This window comes from Myotis nattereri (genome assembly GCF_964212035.1).
Source record: "Myotis nattereri genome assembly, chromosome: 1".
Taxonomy (NCBI): Eukaryota; Metazoa; Chordata; class Mammalia; order Chiroptera; family Vespertilionidae; genus Myotis; species Myotis nattereri.
The window spans coordinates 223,106,679-223,130,633 of NC_138075.1; the positions used below are offsets into that span (position 1 = coordinate 223,106,679).

The 23,955-nt window shown below is 45.9% G+C and overlaps 1 protein-coding gene across 2 annotated transcripts in view; it reads left to right on the forward strand.

Annotated features, from left to right (window-relative positions):
* Positions 1–23,700, forward strand: part of LDB2 (LIM domain binding 2) — a 448,209-nt gene extending 424,509 nt beyond the window's left edge. Inside the window, exon 8 of one of the 2 annotated variants that reach the window (XM_081098698.1) lies at positions 23,569–23,592. In XM_081098698.1, coding sequence (XP_080954824.1) covers positions 23,569–23,580 — 12 coding nt within the window. In that variant the 3' untranslated portion in view covers positions 23,581–23,592. Of the gene's footprint in view, positions 1–23,568 lie in introns of both variants that reach the window. The other variant, XM_081098697.1, reaches the window with a different exon arrangement.
* Positions 23,701–23,955: the final 255 nt, after the last annotated feature.

Here is a 23,955-nt window from a genome sequence, read left to right on the forward strand (position 1 = left end):
TCACAGTTGATGAAGTTAAATCACTATTCCGACCATATTTTGCACGAAAATTGCGAACTGTAGCTGCCAAACCTTCATTATTTCTAAAATATTGCTCAACAATGAAAACGTGTTTTTCTTTCATGTAGCACTCCATTTTTAATAACCTTGAACTGTCAGCTGTCATGCTATCTTTTTTTTTCTTTGGCAACACTTCATGGCACAAATGGCGTAAAATTCAAATCTTGCGTGAATTTTGGGACACCCTTTACAAGAGGTGGCTAGTAATTCACAACAGTCTTCGAGAGCATTATCAATTCTTTAGATTAAAACTGATATCTCTCTTAATAAAGAAAGAAACTTTGGCAAAAAGAAAAAGTGTGCTGTGTCAAAAAAAGAAGTCTAACTACATAGCTCTTAATCTGTGTGTTTTTTTTTAAAGACTAAAAGGCATCTATATATATATAAAAGGCTAAGCGACTGTCCGACTGGTAGCTATGATATGCAATGACCACCAGGGGGCAGACACTCAATGCAGGAGCTGCCAAGCGACAACAACTTTGCAGAGTGCCCTCTCACACTACAGGACCCCTCAGGCGATGTCAGACTGCTGGTTTCGGCCCAATCCCCACAGGCCAGGCCGAGGGACCCCACCTGCTGAAGGGATCCTGCTCACTCCACAGACACCCTTAGAGCGGCGCTTCCCCAAGTGTGGCAGGCCAGGGAGGGACTGCAGGAGGTTGGCTCTAGGGTGTGTCCGGCCTGTCTGGCCCAGTCCCGCCCTGCTGGCCACCTTCTAATTAATTTACTTTCAATGTGCAGAATCCGTGCACTGGGCCTCTAGTGTTACATAATTTGGACGAAGCCTAACACCAAAATTCAGATACAAAGCCAAGTCTGAATCCCTGATACAGCCCTTCATCTGTTCCACTAGGTGGCAGCATGTATTAACAAATAATGATATTTCTAGATAAATAAAACTGAAAAGCTACACTTATAACAAATGTCAGCCTCACAAAGATTCAAAACCATTGAAAGAAGTTTAGGGCTATTTCCGCTTAGCTTTAAAGGACAGTGGATCTATCAGAGGCATCCTTTTCTCCACACATTCACACCTTCTATTTTAAGTAGAAATTTTTGAGATAAAAGAATAATGGATAGAAGGGTTGGAATTTTTAAGACATCTTTTCTTCATCAACAGTTAGCTAAACAAAATGAAAACTCACCTCTAAGCAAAGAGAGATTTCAGTAGATACCAACAACCAGGAATAACGAAGTCTTCCTCAAAATCAGATCTTTTTTTTTTTTTAGATATATTTTTATTGATTAAGATATTACATATGTGTCCTTGTCCCCACGTTACCCTCTACCCCGCCCCCCGCTCATGCCCTCACCCCCCCCCCCCCCCCCGTTGTCCGTGTCCATTGGTTAGGCCTATGTGCCTGCATGTAAGTCCTTTGGTTGATCCTTCCCCCTTGCCCCCACCCTCCCCTACCTTCCCTCCAAGGCCCGACAGTCCAATCAATGCCTCTCCGTCTCTGGATCAGTCCTTGTTCATCAGTTTATGTTGTTCATTATATTCCACAAATGAGTGAGATCCTGTGGTATTTATCCGCTCTCCAGTTCCATCCATGCCTTGGCAAATGGTAAGAGTTCCTTTTTCTTCTTCCTCTTCTTAAAGAATACCTTTCAGCATTTCATATAATGCTGGTTTGGTGGTGATGAACTCCTTTAGCTTTTTCTTATCCGTGAAGCTCTTTCTCTGACCTTCTATTCTGAATGATAGCTTTGCTGGATAAAGTAATCTTGGTTGCAGGTTCATCTCAAAATCAGATCTTGAAGTTTATTTGGCACTTAGTGATCTAGAAAAGAAAGTCAAAATTGTAACTCTAGAGAAACACAGCAATGCAACTGAGATATTGAAGGCCACAGGTTACAAAATTTCAGGACATGACCATGTGTTGCTTGGCCTGAAGTGTGTGTGTGTGTGTGTGTGTGTGTGTGTGTGTGTGTTAAGATGTGCTCATATCTGCATTTGAGCTGTTTCATACAAAAATCAGAAGGTGTAAATGTGTGGAGGAAAAGGATGCCTCTGTGGCCAGCAGACTTGAAGTTTTGTTCTTAAGATTATTTGGTGCTGGTCAGAACCTCATTGTCCTGAGGACTTAATGCTTAATTAAGGGGATTGTCCTGCAAGGGCTTATATGGGAGTCATATGAGGCTATTCTCAGACCCCCTGGTTCTGCCTTTAAGGAGGGGTCTAAACTGCATGACTAGCCCAGCCAGCGTGGCTCAGTGGTTAAGTGTCGACCTATGAACCTGAAGGTCACAGTTCAATTCCCGGTTAGGGCACATGCTTGGGTTGCGGGCTTGATCCCCAGTGTGGGGTGTGCAGGAGTCAGCCGATCAATGATTCTCTCTCATCATTGATGTTTCTATCTCTCTCTCCATCCCACTTCCTCTCTGAATCAATAAAAATCTTTTAAAAAATAAAATAAACTGCCTGACTAGTGGCATGCCAGGGCAGGAAAGGGCAGGGAGGGGGGTCCGAACCACATGACCAGTGGCATGAAAGGTCATGGGATCTAAACCACATGACCACCGATAAGCTAGGAAGGAAAGGTCACCCTGGGGGCAAGGTCCTTGTTTTCCCAGTTTTGCTCGTTGCTAGGCACCCAGGGCTTTCTGCCCTGGTGACCTTCCGTAGCTGGCCTATTGTTCCTACTCTGTTCATGTCTGTCTAACTGCCTACCACACAGCTGTTGTCTGTGCCTTTAACGCCCGGTTTGTGGGTGGTTCTGGTCGCCATGCCCCATGTGCACTAATGTATCTTGAGTACTCGATACAAAGAGCAAGGAACGCTCAGTCTCTCCACCTGCACGCACTTCACACTTTGCTCTGCCTTTTTGTCCATCTGCCTTTCTCTCCCTTATCCTCACTCCTGCACATGTCCAAAGACATCAAAGTAACTTCGGTAAATACATGCATAACATAGGGTTTACACAAAATCCTGTCCGCCGTAAGCTTGCCGTAGCAGACATCAGGGTTAAAAATCTTAATTGCCATAAGATATTAAGTGCATAGCACATCACATATTTATTTGTAAGGACTTATTTTTTTCACCTGAGCCGGGACCTGGAGAAGGTGGAAAGGATAGGGCTGACACACAGCAGGGAATCTGGTTTGGGTAAAATCCAGGAAACCTATTCATTGAGATAGAAAGGGAAGAGGTGTTATGAGGGGGAGGCTGCAGATTTGGTGACCTTGTCTCTGTGCGGGAAAGTGGACCAGGCAAGTTGGGACTTGAGAGAAACAAGTTTTACACTCACCACAGGAGGGCAGTAGTGAGTCGGCTCAGGACCCATGGCGGTCAGAAGTCACAGTTCCTGATGGTGCAGTCTTGAGTCAAAATGTGTCTCCTCTGAGAGTCCTGGTTGTGCTCTCTGACTTTCCCATGCAGGCATCGGAGCATATTGAAAGGCAGAGGAAACATAACCTTATACACACATTCTATATCTCTGGATGGTGCCACTATCTTTGTAGTATTATATGTCCCTGAGTCTTCTCCTTTCCAGTTTAACATCTCAATCTGTGGCTATTCCTCAAATAGCAGTAATTTTGCCATCTTGGTAGCTTTCTCTTGAAAAAGACAAATAACAACCAAAAATTAATAGCTCTTCACATTATCTTATGTGATGGTTAATTTTATGTGTCAATTTTATGGGCTACAGGGCCCAGATATTTGGTCAAACATTATTCTAGATGTTTCTGCAAAGGTGCTTTTTGGATGAGATTAACATAAATTGGTGGACAGTGGGTAGAGTAGATGGCCCTCCATAATGTTGGTGGGTCTCATTCAATCCGTCGAAGTCCTGAATAGAAAAAGACTGACCCCACCCATACAAGAAGGAATCCAGCCAGCAGACTGACTTTGGACTTGAATTACAACCCTCCCCTGGGTCTCCAGCCTGCTGGTATACCCTGAAGATTTTGGACTCACCAAGCCTCCATAATTGTGTAAGCCGATTCTTTAAAATATATCAATAAATGATAGATAGATGATAGATAGACAGACTTCAAGATAGATACAAATAATAGATAGACATGGAAATAGAGACATCCTGTTGTTTTTATTTCTCTGGGGAACCCTGGCTAATCTATAATAATAAAAGCATAATATTAATTAGACCAGACATCCTTCCAGACGACCTTCTGGACGAAGCTGGGGCTGCGAGGGAAGCCCAGGTCCCGGTGCCAGAGGGAAGCCAGTGCCGGCAGCCGGGGGAAGGAAGGCCTACTCTTGCACAAATTTTGTGCATCAGGCCTCTAGTACATTGTATAAAAAGTGCTTTAGCTTTAGTAGGTAGATAGTGGACGTCATTTGTGTTCATCAGCTTATGCAGCCTTTTCAAACTTCTTTCACTTGGAAAGGGACATAAACATTTGTCATAGCTTCATCATTTACCCTCACCAACTATAATTTCCAACCTCTAAACTCCCGAGTCCATCGAATTTTCATGGTACCTAGTATAGCAATATAGTTTAAGAGTTACACAAGGAACATTAAGGCTCAATTCATTGGTAACACTTTTAAAACATAATCAATGACCAGGAGCTTGTTTATTCCCCAACTTTCCCACTGATCTTCAAACAAGTGACTTTTATTCAAATGATGCCAGGCTTCTAACACACCAGTTGTGAAAATATTCCTGAAGTGGATTTGAAATTCAGCATTGAATCTCTTGAGCTCACGTGATGAGGATTTGTGGGAAGAAAGATGACTAATGGTGCATTATCAAGAGTAGCAATAGCCAGGGCTGATGTAATTGCACATATTTCCGAAAACAGACAGCCTTTTATAAACCCGTGATATAAAACTAGCACCCTTCTCCTCGTGCCAAGCTCCCAGGGTCTGCTCTTTGATCCAGTTCATTGACTTATCATTACTTTCAAGAAAACCAACCCTTGTTCATGAGTTTAGGGTGAGATGTAAATGGCAGAACAAAACATATTCTCTCTCCACTCTAGTTACGTAGCTGCTTCAGATCACGGTCACCAACAGAGCCCACCCAGATGGTAAAACAACAACACTGTCTTTTTCTTGTTGGAAAACGCCAGCTACCCTAGGCAACCCCCTTCCCCCACATCCCCCTCTTCATTTGTGGGGAGTTTGTCCTACGTGGTAACTAGCTTCCGAGCTTCAGCCAAAATTCTAAGAAACGGGAAACATCCCATTTCTCATCATATCTACTTTATTTTTACTTTTTTTTCTTACTATCAAATGTATTAGCCCATTATGGCCTCCATGCAAATGAATACTAACCCATGAACCTGAGTTCTAAAGGGATTTAAGAAGAAGGATAGTATATAACAGTGCCTCTTCTTCCTATATGCTTATGATGGTAGATTACAAATCTGAATAGACATTATAAAAATCGATATTGTAGAGCAGTTGGTAAAAAGGGTCATCTGGGTGATATTTGAATTTAAGGGAGAGTAGCAATTAATTGCTCCTTCTCTTTAGGGTTCAGCACGAGGTAAAAAATAGAGTCAGATGCACGGAGACCAGAACCTCAGCCTTAAAATGCAGAAAGGCTGGATTGGACAACATAGCTTATCCTGGAGCAAATGTAGGTTTCCCACGATCTCCCCTGACTACTGGCTCGGCCAGGCAAGCTAAGCCTGCCTTGGGAACCCTGCCTTTCAGAGGCAGGAGCAGTGAATACATGCTTATTGTTGGCAGGCAGATCCCAGAGACAGAACCACATGGCCTGTTTTAAAGGGAGGGACACGCAGTCAGAGAAGCTCGGACAAACAGAGATCAGACTTTCCCTGCCTTCCCAATCTGAATGGAAAGAGGAGAGAGAGACAATTAAAGTGTTCCTTGCATCTTCTTCCTCCCTTCCCCCTTTAAGGAAAGGTAGGATGGGGGTAAGAATACCCCCTCAAGAGAAAGACCTTAATGCCATTAAGAGCAGAGAGAAGAGGAAGATCCCCTAGAAGTGGAAAAACCTAGGGAGGACAGCAGTGTGATGCTCACTTGCTCTGAGGTCTGGATTTAAGGTTGAGAGCTCTGGTGGGGGAGAAAGGGCGACAAGAAAAGGCAGTCTGGATCCAGGTTGGGGAGGAGCTTGTTCCAAGCCAGGGAATTTGTACACTATGTGGTCAGGAACTGAAAGGCAGTCAAGGTTTTGAGTAGGAGAGCATAATTGTAGCGATGCTTTAGAAGATTACTAGTAAGTGGGCAGCAGCATTTGGAATCTATTATCTGGGGAGAGCTTGGAAGCAGGGAATCATTTAGAGGCTCCTGTTTGAAGCGAAAGGAACATTAGTTAGTGTCATCACAGTGGGACTGGAAGAAAAATGACATTGGTGTGGGGTTTGAGAGTGTACAACGGTCTTGTCACATTCACTCCCTCGTTCGATACAGCCACTGTGGGAAGTAAGTAGCTCAATAATAAGCACAGTAAGATAGTTTGCACAATAAATGTTCACTGAACTAGGACTAGGGAGACTGAAGACTTGGTGACCACACACAGGCAGGGAGACAAGTGGAAACTCAGAGATGACACACCACCTCCAAGATCTAGAATAATCCATTCATTCATCAACCATTGAGCCCCTGCTCTAGTCCCAGGAACTGTTCCAGATGCCAGGCTGCAGCAATGAGGTTGATAAAGACCTTAGGGAGCTTCTATACTCTTGAGAAGAGGACATCAATAGATATATAAATAAATGTAAAATATCAAGGGGGAAAGGAAAACAATCAGGGGAAGAGACTATCAGTTCAGGGAGGTGCTTTTATAGGAAATGCCTACAGCTGGGCCAGTGTGGCTCAGTGGTTGAGCATTGAACTATAACCCAGGTGGTCAAGATTCAATTCCTGGTCAAGGCACATGCTATGGTTGCGGGCTTGATCCCCACATGTAGGAGGCAGCCGATCAATAATTCTCTCTCATCATTGACGTTTCTCTCTCTCTCTCTCTCTCTCTCTCTCTCTCTCTCTCTCTCTCTCCCCCCCCTCTGAAATCAATAAAAATATATATTAAAAAATAAAATGAAAAGAAAGACAGTGCCATCAGAGAAGTCTTCTATGTGGAGGTGACTTCTGAGCAGAAACCAGAGGGAGAAAGGGAGTGATCCACACCGAGTTCTGGCAGGATAGTGTTTGGGGCAGAAAGAATGGGAAGGGGAAGTGGGCACCTGTCTGGTGTGTTCAGGACCCACAAGGAGTCCATGTGGGCGCAGCAGAGTCCACAGGGGTGGGGAGTAGGAAGTGAATCTGGAGGGCCAGCCAAAGGCCAAACCCTGAAGGGTGGCTGTGTGAAAGCTCCTGTGTGGAGGTACCATTTGTACAGAAGAAAGGGTGGACATACAGGGACCAGAGAGAAGGCACAATAGGAGTCTGGGTGAGAGGTGATGGTGGCTGGGACTAATGTGACATTGTTAAAGAAGTCGAAAAACAGCCATATCCCCAATATGTGGTAAGATAAAGGTTATAGAATATAGTATTGTGTTTGCTGTGGAGTGGAAGAAAAAGAGAGGAATTAAAGATGTGTCTCAGGTTCTTGCTCTGAGCACCTGGGCAAATAACTGGGCCTTTACTGAGGAGGGAATAGTGGGCCAAGGAATCCACAGTTTTGCATAACACCTGCTCTCTCTCAGATAAACCTGCTGATCATTCCAGAGGAGATGTGGCAAAGGACATGGTTCTGGAGTTAGGGGGGAGGTACAGTTAGAGATACAAGTTTGAGATCACTTTCCCATCAGCAAACAGAGAAGCCAAGAGGGAGGCAATGGTTCTCATGCTTTCCTAGGATTTCTTAAGTACTTACTTGTGTGAGACATTTTCTCAGACCTGGAGGGGCAGAGACCAAAGACATGGTTCTTCCCTTCAAAGGGCTCACAGTTTAGATGGAACAGAAACCAGGAAACAGCCCCATACACTGCAGTGTGATAAGTCCTACAGTAGAAGTTTCCAGGGGCTGCCGCAGGAGACGGCAGAGAGGTGTCACCTCCAGGAGTTCAAGGAAGTCTTCCTATGGAAGGTGACAGCTGAGAGAGGTTTTTAGGGTTAAAAAGAGTTGGTAGGGGAAAAAGAAAGAAAAAAAGAAAGAAAGAAAAAAGCCAGGCCCAGGAAAGGGGTATATCAGTGGAGGGAACAGAGTTAATAGCATGGAGGCACGTGAGAACATGACATGGTCACGCAGCTGCAGTTAGGTAGGTGTGGCTGAGAAGAAGGGTGCTGATGGGGGTGGCAGCAAGAGATGAGACTGGGCAGGTAGATAGGGAGAGGTCAGGAAGGCCCCTGGAGGCCATGATAAGGAGTTTGCTAGATGGGAAGCAAACAAGTTCAGTTTCAGAAACGCTGAATTGGAAATACAAATGGGACATGTCTAGAGGGTGACAGAAAACGGGAGATCAGAACTCCAGGAAAGTCAAGGAAATGAGTCATATCCTCATTTCTATCCGTGTCGATAAAATTTCAGAGTCTCCGTCATAGAGATCACTGATGAAGTCACAGACATGAATTAAACATGCAAGAAATGAGAAATGCACAAGAAAGAGGAGCAGGAAAAGAGCAGAGTTGGAGGTGATGCCTACAATTCAAGGACGGGAAGGAGAGGAGCAGTCAGGATGACAATCAGGGCAGGAGTGGTCAGGGATGCTTACGAACTGGAACAGCCTATTGTCATGGGAGCCAAGGAAAGGGAAGATTCACAAAGAAGACCACAGATGGCATGTCAAAGAGGGATCAAGGTCAAGGAAGGTAAAAGTGGAGGGAAGGTCATCAAATGTATGACCAAATGGTTCCTGGGTGACCTTTAGGAGAAAGCAGGGGGACAACTCACCAGCAAGGGGTTTGAGGGCTCAGGTTGGAGAAAGAAAATGAAGGCAGAGAAGGACTTCTTATCCTTCGTTCCTAAGCCTGTCCTAGTTTCATGTCCAGCATCTGTTTTTTGTATTCAACCTTCACTTGACCCTATTTTCCTGGCTTTCTGTCCACTCTCTCTTGTTCCCATTGTCTACTCTCCCATATGATGGCATCTCTGCTAACCAGAAAACTATGAACTAAACTATCAAGTAGACTCCATCAGATCAGGAAATAGGTCAAAGGCTACCTTGTAAAATGCACAGAATCTCTTGAAGGACACTTTCAACCTGGAAGAATCACCACCTATCTGTTAATAGAGGTTACCCCTGCGCCCTGGCCAGTAGAAAGTTGTGATGGGGGGGGGGGTATTTGTTCATTTTTAACATCAACACCATCTTATTGTTTGAGGTGATTGTTGTTGTTGCTATTGTTTTACAACAAAAATGTGTTCTTTCAAATAGTAAAATATTTTGGTTAAAAAAAATGACAAACTCTCTATTCATCTCATCTGCAGAGGTGCCGCTTGGCTCAGCCCATCTATACTTCATCTCCTTTTCTTTGTTTTCCTCCATCAGTCTTTGGCAGCCAGAGTGAACACAATGGAAATGTTGGCAAACTCTCGAGTCAGACATTTGTTCTCTTTAATGTATGGCCATATCTAAATAATTGTTCTCCTATATTAATTGATATTGAGCTTTTACCTTAATTGCATCTTTGCCTACCCAAAAGCCACTTATGCAAATTAAAACGATGACTCCACTCAATAAACTAGGAGTGATAACCCCAGTCATTATAATAGTAAGTGAAGCTAATCAAAGCTCCATTTTCATAATTTTCTTTTTAGAGACAAATAGCTGAAAGAAGTGGAATCAAGAAGGGAATAATTGGCCACTTATTCCAATACCCACTACTTATAATAATAATAAACAGCACAAATAGAAAACAAATTAAGCCCTGTTCCCCCCTGAGCCAATCATTCACCAAGTCATGACAACTGGACCTACTACTAGAATCTTTTCCTTCTGTCACTGGCTCATTCAGGCACTATTTGTCATCCCTGGACCATGTAAACAGCCTCCTAAGTCTATTCTTGTTCTCTTAAATATGTCTTCCACATTGATCACTGGAATGAACTCTCTAATACAAAAGCCAAGCCATGGTCTTACTTAAAACTCTTCAGTGCCCTAAAGGCACCAGAGAATGTTTAAGCTCTTTATCATAGCAGGCGTGATCATTGGTTTCCTGGCTCCTACCTGTAGATCTTCTGCACTCAGACTTATAGTTTCACCCTAACTTGGGGCGATGGTGAGGAGCTCAAATCACTGACAGACTTCACTTTCCCCTTTGGGAAGATTAGTGTCCTCTTGGGTTACTGCACCTTGGTCAGGGCACCCACAGTGCACAGGGGCAAGTTTTCCTAATTTTAACATTTGGTGGAAGCAATTGGTGCCTGACTTCCTTCTCTCTCAGAAGGCTTTTAGGATCCTTATGCAAATATGTCCATTTCCCACCAAAGCTCTGCAAACTGAGAAGCCTTTGTTAAGTCACGGGATTTTTTTTAAGAGTAAGTGAATTATATACCATGTTCCAAAGTCAGGACATACTTAAATTCTTATATTTATATGCTCCACCTCTAAATAAAAACTTCTGCCACCCCAGGCCCCTATTACGTGCATGTAATGGGGCTTGTATAAAACTCAACTCACTGTAAATATAAACACACATACATCTTCAATCTTCATATTTCTGTTTAGGAGATTATTTTTCTGGTAACATCCTTTAATAACATTATTGCTGTTTTATAGGTCATTTCCTATGATCATTAGCCCTAAAATTAGATCCTTTCTGACTTTAGCCAGAATCCAAATGAAAGCACCTTCTCAATAATTTCTTCTAGACTTCTAAAAGAAAGAACAAAGAAGCTAATAATTAGAGACTTGTCAGAAAGTCTTTTCAAGGGGCTGTTGATAGAGCTTCAGGACCTGCAGTCCTCAGTCACACGTACACACAGAACCATCTAAGATCTACAGGGCTTAGGATCTAGTGGCTCAAACTTGGCCCCTTCAAGCCCTTTCACCATCATAACCCTACACTTGGGAGACCTTCCTCAGACATCTAGAAAATGGTGTCTGCAGAGGTAGGACTTTTCATTGAAGATCAGAGGGGCCAAAACTCTAGAAAAAATGTTGAGCCCTTTGACAGCAGTAAAAATATCTGCAGAACCCACAGATACAGTCAACTACCAAGCTATGGTCTTTGTATAGATCCTTAAATATGTAACAATACAAAAGTTGGCCACATGTATGTAGTCAAGTCCAGCTTTCTGAGGTCATCCATTCTTAAGAGTCCAAGTTAAAGCAGACAAGGAGTTTATTCAAGGACATTAGGCAGCTCTAGAATCTCTGGGAGGACTAAAGAGTCATGCCCACGTTACATAAAGAGTCCTGCTGATTTGGCTGGAAATTATTGGGAGAGATCAATACAGCTTTGCACCAAATCAGCAGGACTCTTCATATGAGACATATTGAGTTGGCAGAGATTGGGAGACATCCTGGAGAAACGTCTGAAAATATGTGTCCTACTCCTTCCTACTTCAGCCCTAAGGTACCTGTCCATCTCCCACATTTCAAGTCATCATACGAGCCCTGTCTCTGCTCTAAGTATCTTCTCAAGAAAGTACCTACTACCGATGTGTGAGACGGTAACTTTATAAGACATATTTATTTGACCTTCTTCTGGGTTCCTGGCACAGAGCTCCTAAGGGATGAGGATGTTAAGCATGCCCTTTGTAAATTATTGAGGTGTCTTTTGGAAAGCACCTAAGGATGGGAGCTGGTTGCCAGGGGAACCAATTGGGAGTTTAGGGTTGGAACTTGAGTCCAACTCCCTGACCTCTGGGGAGAGGGAGGGGCTGGAGGTTGAACCAATCTCCAATGGCCAGTGATTTAATCAATCATGCCTCTGTAATGAAGTCTCCATCCATAAAAGACCAAAAAGACAGGTTTGAAGAGCTTCCAGGGTGGGAAACGAGACTCATCCGAGTCCACCACCCCAGGCCCCAAACTCCACAGGAATGGGGGCTCCTTTGTTCCGGACCTCGGCCTATGTATCCCCTCATCTGGCTGTGGATTTAATCTCGTAATATCCTTTTAATAAACTGGTGATCTAGTGAGTGAACTGGTTTCCTGAATTCTGTGAGCTGCTCTAGAAATTAGTGGATCTCAAGGACGGAGTCATGGCACTCTCTGACCTGTAGCCAGCGGGTTGGAAGCACAGGTGACAACTTGTACTTGCAATTAGCATCTGAAGTGGAGGGCAGTCTTGTGGTTATGAGCCCTTAACCTGTGGAATCTGATTCCACCGTTGAGCAGATAGTGTCAGGATTGAGTTGGATGGTAGGACACCAGGCCGATGTCTGAGAATTGCTTGGTGTGGGGGAAACACCCATACATTGGAGTTGGTATCCCAGAATCATAAGATGCTATTTGCACATTAATGTCAGCAAATGTTCTCTCATTGGGTGGCTCTGGTTGTAAAATAGGAGGTTTATCTCTGTCAAAAGAATCAGTGACAATCAAGAGAATGTGCTGGAAGGAAGGCTCCCTGGCATCACAGATAAGTGATTCTGCCTGAGTTGAGGACAGTCAGCCACCAGACATCCAATCAGATCAAGGTTTCCCATTAATACAATGGCTGTGGATGGACAGGGGTAGCGCTTGGGGTCCTCCCACAGAGCACAAATGCCATCAGGACTAGAGAACACTTTGGAATGTCAGCTACTTCCCTACAGCATCCAGGTCTTCTTCCAAAAATGTTCTTGGTCAAGGGAACATCTTTTTAAAAAAAAAACTGGACTCTCTCTCTCTCTCTCTCTCTCTCTCTCTCTCTCTCTCTCTCTCTCTCTCTCCTTCCTGCCCTCCTATCTTCTTCCCTACTTGTTTTTATTAAAAGAAAGCCATTAAAAGATTCAAAGTACTATTCATCTATTCACTGCATCATTATTTATAATAGCAGAAGATTGGAACCATCAAACATTTATCAATAGGGGAGTCATAAACTATCATATGTTCCCGCAATTCCATACATTCAGCCTTGAAAAAAAAAAAGAGATCCCCATGTGCCTATCTATGGATGCCAAGACAAACATTTATGTGCAAAAAGCAAGGTGCAAACTTCTAAGTCATATGTATTCTTACATTTGCAAAAAGGGATATCCTGTATAATAAAGAGATAATATGCAAATGGTTGTCACACCCTCATGCCATCACACCATAAAGGCTCAGACACTCACCACTGGGGAGAAAGAAATAGGGACCAGCCAGGCACAAATGAGCTCACAAGAGAGGAATGGACTAGCCAGGCACAAATGAGCTCACAAGAGAGGAATGGACCAGCCAGGCATAAATGAGCTCACAAGAGAGGAATGGACTAGCCAGGCTGTGGCCCGGGAGAGGGACAAGCTGCCTGCCCCATGGTCCTGGGCGCCAGTGGCTGCACCTGCTCCCGTGCCCTGGCCCGGGAGAGGGACAAGCCATCCGCTCCGCAGTCCCAGGCACCAGCGGCTGTACCTGCAGCCTGGGAGAGGGACAAGCTGCACACCCCGCAGTCCCAGGGGCCAGCAGCTACACCTGTGCCTGCGCCTATGGCCCAGGACAGGGACAATCCACAGGACACACGGTCCCCAAGGTCCCAGGCACCAGCGCCTGCTCCTGTGGCACGGGAGAGGGACAAACCACTCGCCCCGTGGTCCTGGGAACCTGCGGCTGTGGTCTAGGCAAAGCCACCCACCTACAGTCCCCTGCGGCTGTTGCTGGCCTGGGCAAAGCCGGCACATGTCCTGTGTGCCTGGGGCTGGACAGAGGAGGGAATCTTGGGTCCCGGGTGCAGGACAAGGCAGAGGCAGTTAGGGGTAAGCAGGCCAGCAGGGGAACAATTAGGGGCGATCAGGCCAGTAGGGGAGCAGTTAGGGGTGATCAGGCAGACAGGCAGCGGGGTTAGGGGCGATCAGGCAGGCAGGCAGGCAGGCGAGCAGTTAGGAGCCAGCAGTCCCAGATTGCAAGAGGCAGTCAGACATCCACCAAGGGGTCCCGGATTGGAGAGGGTGCAAGCCGAGCTGAGGGACACACCTCCCCCCCCCACCCATGCATGAATTTCATGCACCAGGCCTCTAGTAGAAGAATAAACAGAAAGAAAATTACCCGTCAGCAGCTGGCAACATGAATTACCTGGCAAACAGAATGGAGGACACAAGGATGGAAACAAGAGTGCCCTGGGCATGACTATACCATTTTGACTTTAAAATCACATAAATGATAAAAATATTCAAAAAGTAAAATTACATGTAAAAAATAATAATACCATTGTGTGTGCAGAAATTAAAAGGAGATATTTTACAGAAGCAATCCACAGGTGGTCTATGGGGCTCTAAATAAAACCTCCGGCCCTAGCTGGTTTGGCTCAGTGGATAGAGCTGACTAAAGGGTCCTGGGTTTGGTTCATGTCAAGGGCACATGCCCATGTTGTGGGCTCAATTCCCAGTAGAGGGCATGCAGGAGGCAGCTGATCAATGATTCTCTCTCATCATTGATGTTTCTACCTCTCTTTCCCTCTCCCTTCCTCTCTGACATCAATAAAATCAATAAAATCAAACCTCCAAGTAGGGGAGCCTCCCAGTGACTGCTCAGTCCTCTGCATGGCTTTCCCGGTGTGAGTGTAGGTGAGAGTGGGGGACAATGACAGGGAAAGGACAGGGAACAAAAAAGGGAGCCAGTGTGGCTGAGAAAGAGAGTGGCCAAGAGGAAGTGACGAGAGCACAGGACAGAGGAGCCACACAGACAGGGAGGCACTGCCTCCCCAGCCGTGTCCTCCTGCAGTCTGCGACATCCTCCCTCTCTGTGTTGACAGAACTCTTTCAGTCCTTTTAGAAGCACCTTACAGCATGGATAGACCGGGGTAGACAGCATGGTACTAAGGGAAATAAGCCAGTCAGAGAAAGACGAGTGCCATATCATTTCATTCATATGTGGAATCTAATGAACAAAATGAACAAGCAAAATAGAGACAGGCTCATAGACAAGAGAGCAGGCTGACAGCTGGGGGTGGGGGCAGAGGATTGGGGGATTGGGCAAAAAAAGAGAAAAACTCATGGACAGGGACAACAGTGTGGTGATTGCTGGAGGGAGGGTGGTGAAGGGAAGTGAAGGAAGGTATGGGGGTATAAATGGTGATGGACGGAGACTTGACTTGGGTGGCGAACACACAATACAGTGTACAGATGATGTGCTGTGGAATTGTGCCCCTGAAATCTGTATAATTTTGTTAATCAGTGTCACCCCAATAAACTCAATGAAAAGAATTTTTAAAAAAAGAAGTATATTTTCTAAATATTTAAGAGAGACCCTCTTTTCTATTAGCACTTTTGCTTGTATGGCAGGATACCATGTAAGATATTAAACTGTGTCTTTTTTCTGCCCTGTGTCCCTCCTTTCTGTCCCCATTGGGGCACAGAGGTACTTGTGAGTTCAGGGCCTCAGGTAGCAGATGTGAGGGTAGAACAGGAAAGCTGTCTGTTACCATTCACCACCCCACCCCATGCCCCCACCTGGGGAGCAAATGGCATCTGGGTCCTAAGAATGAGAGGATTCATCTTTCATTCCCCTCAGAGAGGACAAGACTCGTGCCAGGAATGGCCATGTGGCTGAGACCCACCGTAGACAGCCAGCCCCACCCGGTGTGAACTGTGGCCAAACCCAGAAACGCTCCCACCCATTCTTTGGCAGGGGACAGGGTCCAGGAACTGTGACACACGTTGGGGAGAGAGCGAGCCCTGGGAAGAGTGAGGGCCTCCTTTCCTCTCCTTTTTCCAACAGCCCACCATTACCTGAGTGTAAGGTTAGTATTAAATTGGTTTACAGATCATTTTCATGTAAGGTTTATTGCACACTTCAATTTGGAGGGGTGAGATGTACCTCTGATTCTCTCTCAACCTAATTAGACACATTTAGACCCCAAGGGGAATAGTGGCTTGGTTCAGGGAATTACATAAACGTTATGAATATTCAAAAAGTGAAATGACTGTCCTACCCACACGGGATGCCTGTGGTGGGACCCGGACACAGGGGAGCAAACAAAGACAGAGGCTCGGAAAGCTTGTTAGGGAGAGACGCAGGTCTCCACTGCGTCTCAATGCCAGACCTAAATGCCACCGAGGTCAAACAAATACACTTGCCTCAAGAACAGCCAACAAAGTTGTCTGACACGTTGTCCAGAAGGAAAAATTTTAAAAAAGGACAAGGTCAGGTTCTAGGGGAGGCCAGCTAAAAATATAAAGGGATCCAACGAGAATGTCCTCTCATCAGCGGCCCGGAGGGTCAGTAGCTCATCCTGGTTGCTACAGAAGGAGACATGTTTTCTTTAAGGTAATTGCAGTCCTGGAACCTGACCAGCTTCATAAAACAAAGTTAACCTTTGGAGCTGTGTGAACTGGCGGGCGAGATGATTACATTGGGATAAGCAGAGCGCATCTCATATGTCCAATTGGCCATAAGGTTGTTATAGATTCTTCCAAAAAAAAAAAAAAAACACCCCACAAAACCTTAAGGCGATCGAGCAGTCCCTGCTTACCTAGACCAACTGGTTCTCTGCCTTGCCCACCGTTCACCCAGCATTGCAACATCACACTCACCCGCTGGCCATGAGCTCAGTGAGGGCTGGGGCAGTGTCTCTCTTCATGTTTCAACCCCCATGTGCCCAACAAACAGGAAGGGAAAAGACAGATGGCTGCTAGGTAGGAGCTCCATGGATGGATAGATGGTGTGTGTGTTGGCTAGTGCCCCATTATTTGTGAACAACCCAAGTTTTGCTGTAACTTGTGCAGTCTCAGGACAAACGGAAGGAACAGGGAATGAGTGGGGTCATGGCAGAGTTCTGTTTTGTCCTTTGATCTGACCTGTGAGTGATGGAGCTAAGTCAGGAGTAGGGAACCTTTTTCCTGCCAAGGGCCATTTGGATATTTATAACATCATTCGCCGGCCATACAAAATTATCAACTGAAAAACTAGCCTGCTCTATTTGGTCAAACATTTAATTAACTCACCCCTCAGGCCTTGGTAGGGCCAGACCAAATGATTTCACAGGCCTTATATGGCCCTCAGGCCTGACATTCCCCACCCCTGATCTAAGTAGATGTGGTAACATCCCCACCCCAACCCCTGTGCCCCTCACACCTGGAGAGAGAGGTTATCAAGCATATCTGATGCTGTGCGTAACATGTGGTGGCAGGATGTTCTCAAAAGTAGTAGTATTCAGGGCAGGTGATAGTATTGTGGGCTTAGGGACAAGAGATAAATCCCTTTTACTGAGGATTTAGAGTGTTAATTTTTAAAAAAAGAAAAAAAGAGAAATCTTTCTAAATAAATAAAAAGTGTTAAGCAACTAGTGATAGTTCAGGGGTAGAGTCCAGTAAGGAATCAGCATGTTATTTGGGACACCAAAGTTGAAGCCCAATAGGATGGGCCAATTTATGGTGGCTGTATCTTGGGGCACATGGCAGCTGATGACTCACTGGGTATCCAGCTGCAGGCAGCAAGACTGATGTCAGCTCCCACCCCCTGGAAAGGACTGGGGTCCTAATGTGCTTTTTGGGGTCCTATACCAACTCTCCTTTATGTTCATCCTCTCCCTCCGACCCATGGGCATTTATCCCTGCTCAAGTCTCTTTCTTATTATCCTACTAAAGGCCCGATGCATGAAATTAGTGCAAGGGGCTCGGCCCTCACAGCAGCCCTGGCTGCCTTGCAGCCCTGCCCCCCTGCCCATTGGTTGTTCCGGAAGGCCGTTCAGCTGTCAGGTCTAATTAGCATATTAGCTCTTTATTATATAGAACTAGAGGCCCGGTGCACAAAAATTTGTGCACTCGGGGGGAAGGGGGTCCCCTCAGTCTGGCCTGTGCCCTCTCGCAGTCTGGGACCCCTTGGGAGATAACGCCCTGCTGGCTTAGGCCTGCTCCTGGGTGGCAGAGGGCAGGCCCAATCCCTAGGTGCAGCCCCTGGTCGGGCTCAGAGCAGGGCCGATTGGGGAGTTGGGGCGCTGCCCCCTGTCATGCACAGAGCAGGGCGGATTGGGAGGTTGCGATGCCACCCTCAGTCATGCTCGGGGTAGGGCCGATTGGGGGGTTGGGGCACCGCCCCGTCACACTCAAGGCAGGGTCGATGGGGAGGTTGCGGCGCCACCCCGTCACGCACAGAGCAGGGCCAATCCGGGGGTTGGGGTGCTGTCCCCTGTCATGCATAGAGCAGGGCCCATCAGGGGGTTGAGGAGCTCCCCCCTGTCACTCAGAGAGTAGGGCCGATAGGGGAGTTGGGGCACCGCCCCCTGTCACAGAGCAGGGCAGATCAGGAGGTTGGGGCGCCACCCTCTATCACCCACAGAGCAGGGCTGATCAGGGGGTTGGGGCGCCGCCACTGTCACACTCAGGGCAGGGCCGATGGGGAGGTTATGGCTCTACCCCGTCACACACAGAGCAGGGCCCGTGGGGGTGGGGGGGGGGGCGGGGGTGGGGTGCCGCACCCTGTCACACACAGAGCAGGGCCGATCAGGGGGTTGGGGCACTGCACCCTGTCACACACAGAGCTGCAGGGTGATCAGAGGTTGGGGAGCTCCCCCCTATCAGGCACAGAGCAGGGCTGATCAGGAGGTTGGGGCGCCTTCCCCTGTCACGAACAGAGCAGGGCTGATAGGGAGGTTGTGGCCCCACCCCCTGTCACACACAGAGCCGCAGGGCAATCAGGGGGTTTGGCCGCTGCCCCATCACGCTGATCCCGGTGCCGGGAGGCCTCTCGGCTCCGCTGATCCCAGTGCTGGGAGGCATATTACCCTTTTACTATATAGGATAGAGGCCGGGTGCATGGGTTGGGGCTGGCTGGTTTGCCCTGAAGGGTGTTCTGGATCACGATGGGGGTCCCCACTGGGGTGCCTGGCCAGCCTGGGTGAGGGGATGATGGCTGTTTTCAGCTGGTCACACACCATTCAGGGTGGGGGTCCCCACTGGGGTGCTTGGCCAGCTTGGGTGAGGGGCTGAGGGCTGTTTTCAGGCTGGCGGGTGACGGAAGCTCCCAACCGCTTCTTTTTTTCTTTTCTTTTTAATTCTGGGCCAGCTTTAGCTCTGAGGCTCCAGCTCTTAGGCCTCCGTTGCTGAAAGTAGGTAATCGAAACAATGTATAACTCCAGCTCTGACTCCAGCTCTGAGATCCCAGCTCACTGAAAGCTGGTTTCTGGGTTTTTTTTTAGCATCTATATTTGTTACAATGTTTGAAACTGTAGGCTCAGAGGTCTGCAGCGGCCGGCGGGGAATGTTGGAGTCCTCCGTCACTGAAGCAAGCAAGCTGCCGGCTGCCGGCCACCATCTTGGCTGACAGTTAATTTGCATATTGCCCTGATTAGCCAATGGGAAGGGTAGCAGTCGTACGCCAATTACCATGTTTCTCTTTTATTAGTGTAGATATAATAAAAGCCTAATATGCAAACTGTCCCCTCCACTGGGAGTTCAACCAGGAGTTTGGCCAGGGGGCAGGGCTGGCTTGACCACTGCCTGAGGCCCCTTCCCCTGGCCAGCCCCACCCTGATCGCCCCCCACCCTAATCAGGGGCAGGGCTGGCCAGCCAACCATGGGAAGGGAGGCCCTGGCTGGCAGCCGGCAGCTGCTAGGGACCCCACCTGTGCATGAATTTCATGCACTGAGTCTCAAGTGAGGAAATAAACTGGTCAATAGAGAAGCAAACAAGCTACCCTTCCTGCAGCCAGCATCTGTACAAATGCCCCCCCGTTGCTTCCTTCTCTCTTGTGGTGCTCCCAGCTGGGCATTTCTTTCTGCATTCAGGCTGGCTGTCACTGAGGACAGTCATGGTGTCATGCTGCTGACTCCAGAGGGCACATTTCAGTGTGTATCCTAGGGGCCCTCTGCAGCAGCCTCAGCATTGACCTCTCCTCCGCCTTGACCTGATTCTTCCTACTTCCTGCCTCTCCTTCATGGCCTCCTCCTCCTCCTCCAACCAGAATGTTGGTGCTCCTTCTGCTTTCCCGGGCGCTCTTCTTTCGTGCTATCCATCCTCTCATGGGATGTCACCCAACCCCTTGTTCAACATCCAGATGCAAATGACCCCCAGACCTCTATCTGGCTCCAGATGTCTCTCCACATCACCAGACCTGTATACATATCAGGCTTCCTGGACACCTCCTCTTAGCCATCGGCAGGCTGAGTGTGTCATTTTGACTCTGTCAATCTGAGGGCCAAAAGGATCCATAGTAAAATGTGTTGTAAATGAAAGGTTGACTTGAGAATCACGTATCATTAACAGATTTTAAAACTGCAAAAATTGTTTAAAGAAAATATGAGGCTTGATTTAAAAAATATAAACTACAGCTGACTATAGCAAGGATAGCAAATGGTAAAAAAAAGTATCATTTCTTACAAATTGATGAAAAATCAAACATTTGATAAAATGGTCTATGTGTGAAACCTGACATGGTAAATTTGCCATGGCAACAACAGTGGGCCTAAAAGACAACTTAGCATGGAAAAAGCTGTACAAATTGACCAAGATGGAGAGAAATAAGTGGAAAAATCCAGCCTTCATTATAAAATCCGCACAAGAAAGACTTTATCCTGATGAATAATGTTGATAAAATAAAAACCAAAGCAGAAACAGTTGGAAACAGTTTAAATATGCCATATAGAAAATGGATCAAGAAATTAAATTGGCCATATGGAGTTCACCCCAGAATAAATATTTGTCACAAAATTCACTATTGTTGATATCATCCTTACAGTAATGTTTATATTCAAGAAAAAAAAACAACAAAAAACCCAGCAGGTCCAAAACCCAGAGTGGAACAAAAGTAGGTTTACAGTTGTGAGTATGAAAAATACAGAGTTTATTCTTTTATAATTATTTATTAGTTACTAGAGGCCCGATGCAGGAAAATTCATGCAAGAGTAGGCCGTCCTTCCCCCAGCTGCCGGTACCGTCTTCCCTCTGGGACCCGGGACCCAGGCTGGCTTCCCTCTGGCCCCGGCTTCATGAGGAAGGATGTCCGGTCTAATTAGCATATTACCCTTTTATTATTATAGATTGTATTATTTTCCATATGAACAACTGTAAACCTACTTTTGCCCCACCCTGCATACAAGAGCTCAAAATGATGAAGTCAAAATGTCCTACACTGCCCATGGGCACTCATACCCCATAGTTCCCACACTGGATTCCCTTTCCATTCCCCACCTACAATCCAAACCACTGACTTCTTTTGTGTGTCCTCTCCCTTCCTTACCACCTTCCCCCCACCGCCACATGTGATTATAGCCTGACTTTTCTAGCTCCTAAGTACAGTCTTATTTCAATCCCATTGTAACACCTTCCATGGAGGCCGTCATCTAGGCAAACACCCTCTTACCTGTTTCCCTTGGCTATCTCACACCACTCCACACACTGCCAAGGAAGATCTTTCTGAAGAGCAAACTGACCACACATTCTTCACGGGTGCTCTGTGGTAGCCACATCCCCAGCTGCAGCCCCATGGCCACTGCTATTTTATGCCTCTCTCTGTGTCTGGACTCACTGTCCTTTCTCTGGCTCAAAGGCATTGCACATATTCTACCCCAAATCCTGCTGCCTTCACCCAGACCCCTAGAACCTGTGCTAGTGAATTCTCAACTCATCCTTCAAGACTTAAACTGCAATGATCTTGTTTTCCTGTTTGCCTCTCCCACCAAATTATAACACTCTCAGGGTAGGTCGTGCCTTATTCACCGTTATATTCTTAGCACCCACGTGTTTTAGGACCTCTCTGTTTTTGTTAAACTGATGGATAGATCTCATTTAATCTTCACAACCATCCTTCACAGCAGGCAATACTACCCTTACTTAAAGAAGCTCAACGGAAATTAACTTGCCCCAGTTCCCCTAGCAAGTAACTTAGGATTTAACTAACAGCAGTTTAACTATAAAGTGCATGGTTTTTCTATCACCATGCAGCGCCTTTTAACTGGATTCAACCAAAACACTGATGGGCACACAGTTTCGACAAATATGGCATTGAGAGTCAAGAAGGGAGGCTAATGCATGAAAAATAATGACAACACAGTGTGGCCATGCAGTTGGAGATATATGGACAATAGGTATATTCAGAAAAGAGAATGGCCATCAGGGAAAGACACTAGGGAAGACTGTGAGGGGGATATTAGAACTGGGGTTCAAAGGATGAGTAAGAGCTTGGCTGGCAAAGTTGAGAAGCAAATTCTGGGCAGATGTAGAAAATGACTTTAGCCTTCTTTTACATCAACTGCTGATCAGAATAAGCTAAGAAATTAATATTCTCTCTGAGCATAGATGACAAAACTGCTAATGCCAATATTTTGGCTTTCAAAACACTGAAGTGATTAAATGCACAAGAGTAGACGTGCCAATGAAGGTATTTCTCAGAAGTACCCGGCATTATGCGGAAAGCATCTTTCTTGGATGCTGCCCTAGTCCTCAGGCAGGCCATTGTGTAGGTATTTCTTTGTGTCTTGGACCACATCAACCTCTTCTGCTGTGTTCCAGTGCTAATTAAAATTGCACGCTGACGGCCAAAGTAAATGCACTTACATTAAAATAATGCGTCTAAATTAAATGGCTCAAAACAGAGCGATTCTAAGATGACACACAGTCCTTACCCCACCCCATAATTCTGGGGGTACAGGGCTGAGACTCAGACATAAAATTTAATAGCATATTTTTTCTGATAGTTGTAATTATTCAACATCATCTAGAACTTTAAAGTTTACAAAAAGCCACTTTGAAGCCATCATCCCATTTATCCTTGAAATGGTTGGACTTGGGCTTTTAAGGTGAAATGCTGTATATTTTATGGGGAGGATACACTGCCTATGATCCAAATGTATCTTTGATTCTGTCAGAAACCTTACCCTTTACCTTCCAGCTTTTTCTTCCAGCTAACCAAAACACATTTCTTAAAACAAAACAAAACAAAGTTTGTTCTACAAATGTTATACTGAGATAAATTTCAACAACAAAAAAGATGTTGGTGAAAGTTCTTGACTAGATGTTGGACTTGGATATGAGAATAAGGCTTAATACATAGTAAATGCTAAGAAATACAGATAACTATTCTAACTGGTCTACCCAATAATTATGGGTAAGGAAATCTCTTTACAAATCAATCTAAAAAGCTATGACTTATTCTCAAACTTGTGAAGAGGTAGTGTTAGCAACCTTTAATGCCCAGATTCCTCATTCCCCTTCCAGACCCTTCCTGCCCATTCTTCTGTCCAGGCAGCGTCCTGGCTCACCTACCATCTGCTCCCTATGATTGAGCCCTGAAAACGAAAACTCAGTCCTGAAGTTCCGCTCAAGCACTCTGCATTTTCCTATCCCTCTCACTCTGTCCATGCTCCTTTGCCTGCCTGTGAGTCCCTTCAGTTACCTTCTTCAGTCCCATTTTCTACATGGCAAACCCATCTTTCAAGATCTCTTCAAATGCCACTTCTTCCTGAACTGTCCTGCCCCCCCCCCCCCGGCTCCCGGCCCCCAGAGCCCAACCAATCAATCTCTCCTTTGAGCTCTCAGGGCACAGCATTCATTCGTCGTGGGTACTTATCACATTGCAATGCAATTACTGTGGACAAGAAACACAATTCATTTATCTCTGTATTCCAGGGCTTTGCATAATACCTGGCACATAAAAAAATATTCAAGAAATGTTTGCCGAAGAAGAAATACTAAAAATTTGTTGATGGAAAGGTAAGCAATTTAACATAAGCATTACAATTTAGAATAAGGTACTAGTTCATCAGAAGAAAAATACTACTACAAGCTTATGCCAAGTCGACATTCAATTTCACCCTAAAATAACTCAAGAAGTACCGAGACCTCAGAACTCTGGAACTGAAGGGAAACTTGGAGACAATCTCACCCACCCTCTGCTATACTGATCGGGAAACTGAAGCCCAGAGCTCATCCCAGGTTTGATGACTAGTGAGGGGCAGCACAGAATTCTATCCAGGCCTCCTGACCCCCAGGGTACACCTTCCTCCATTTCACTCT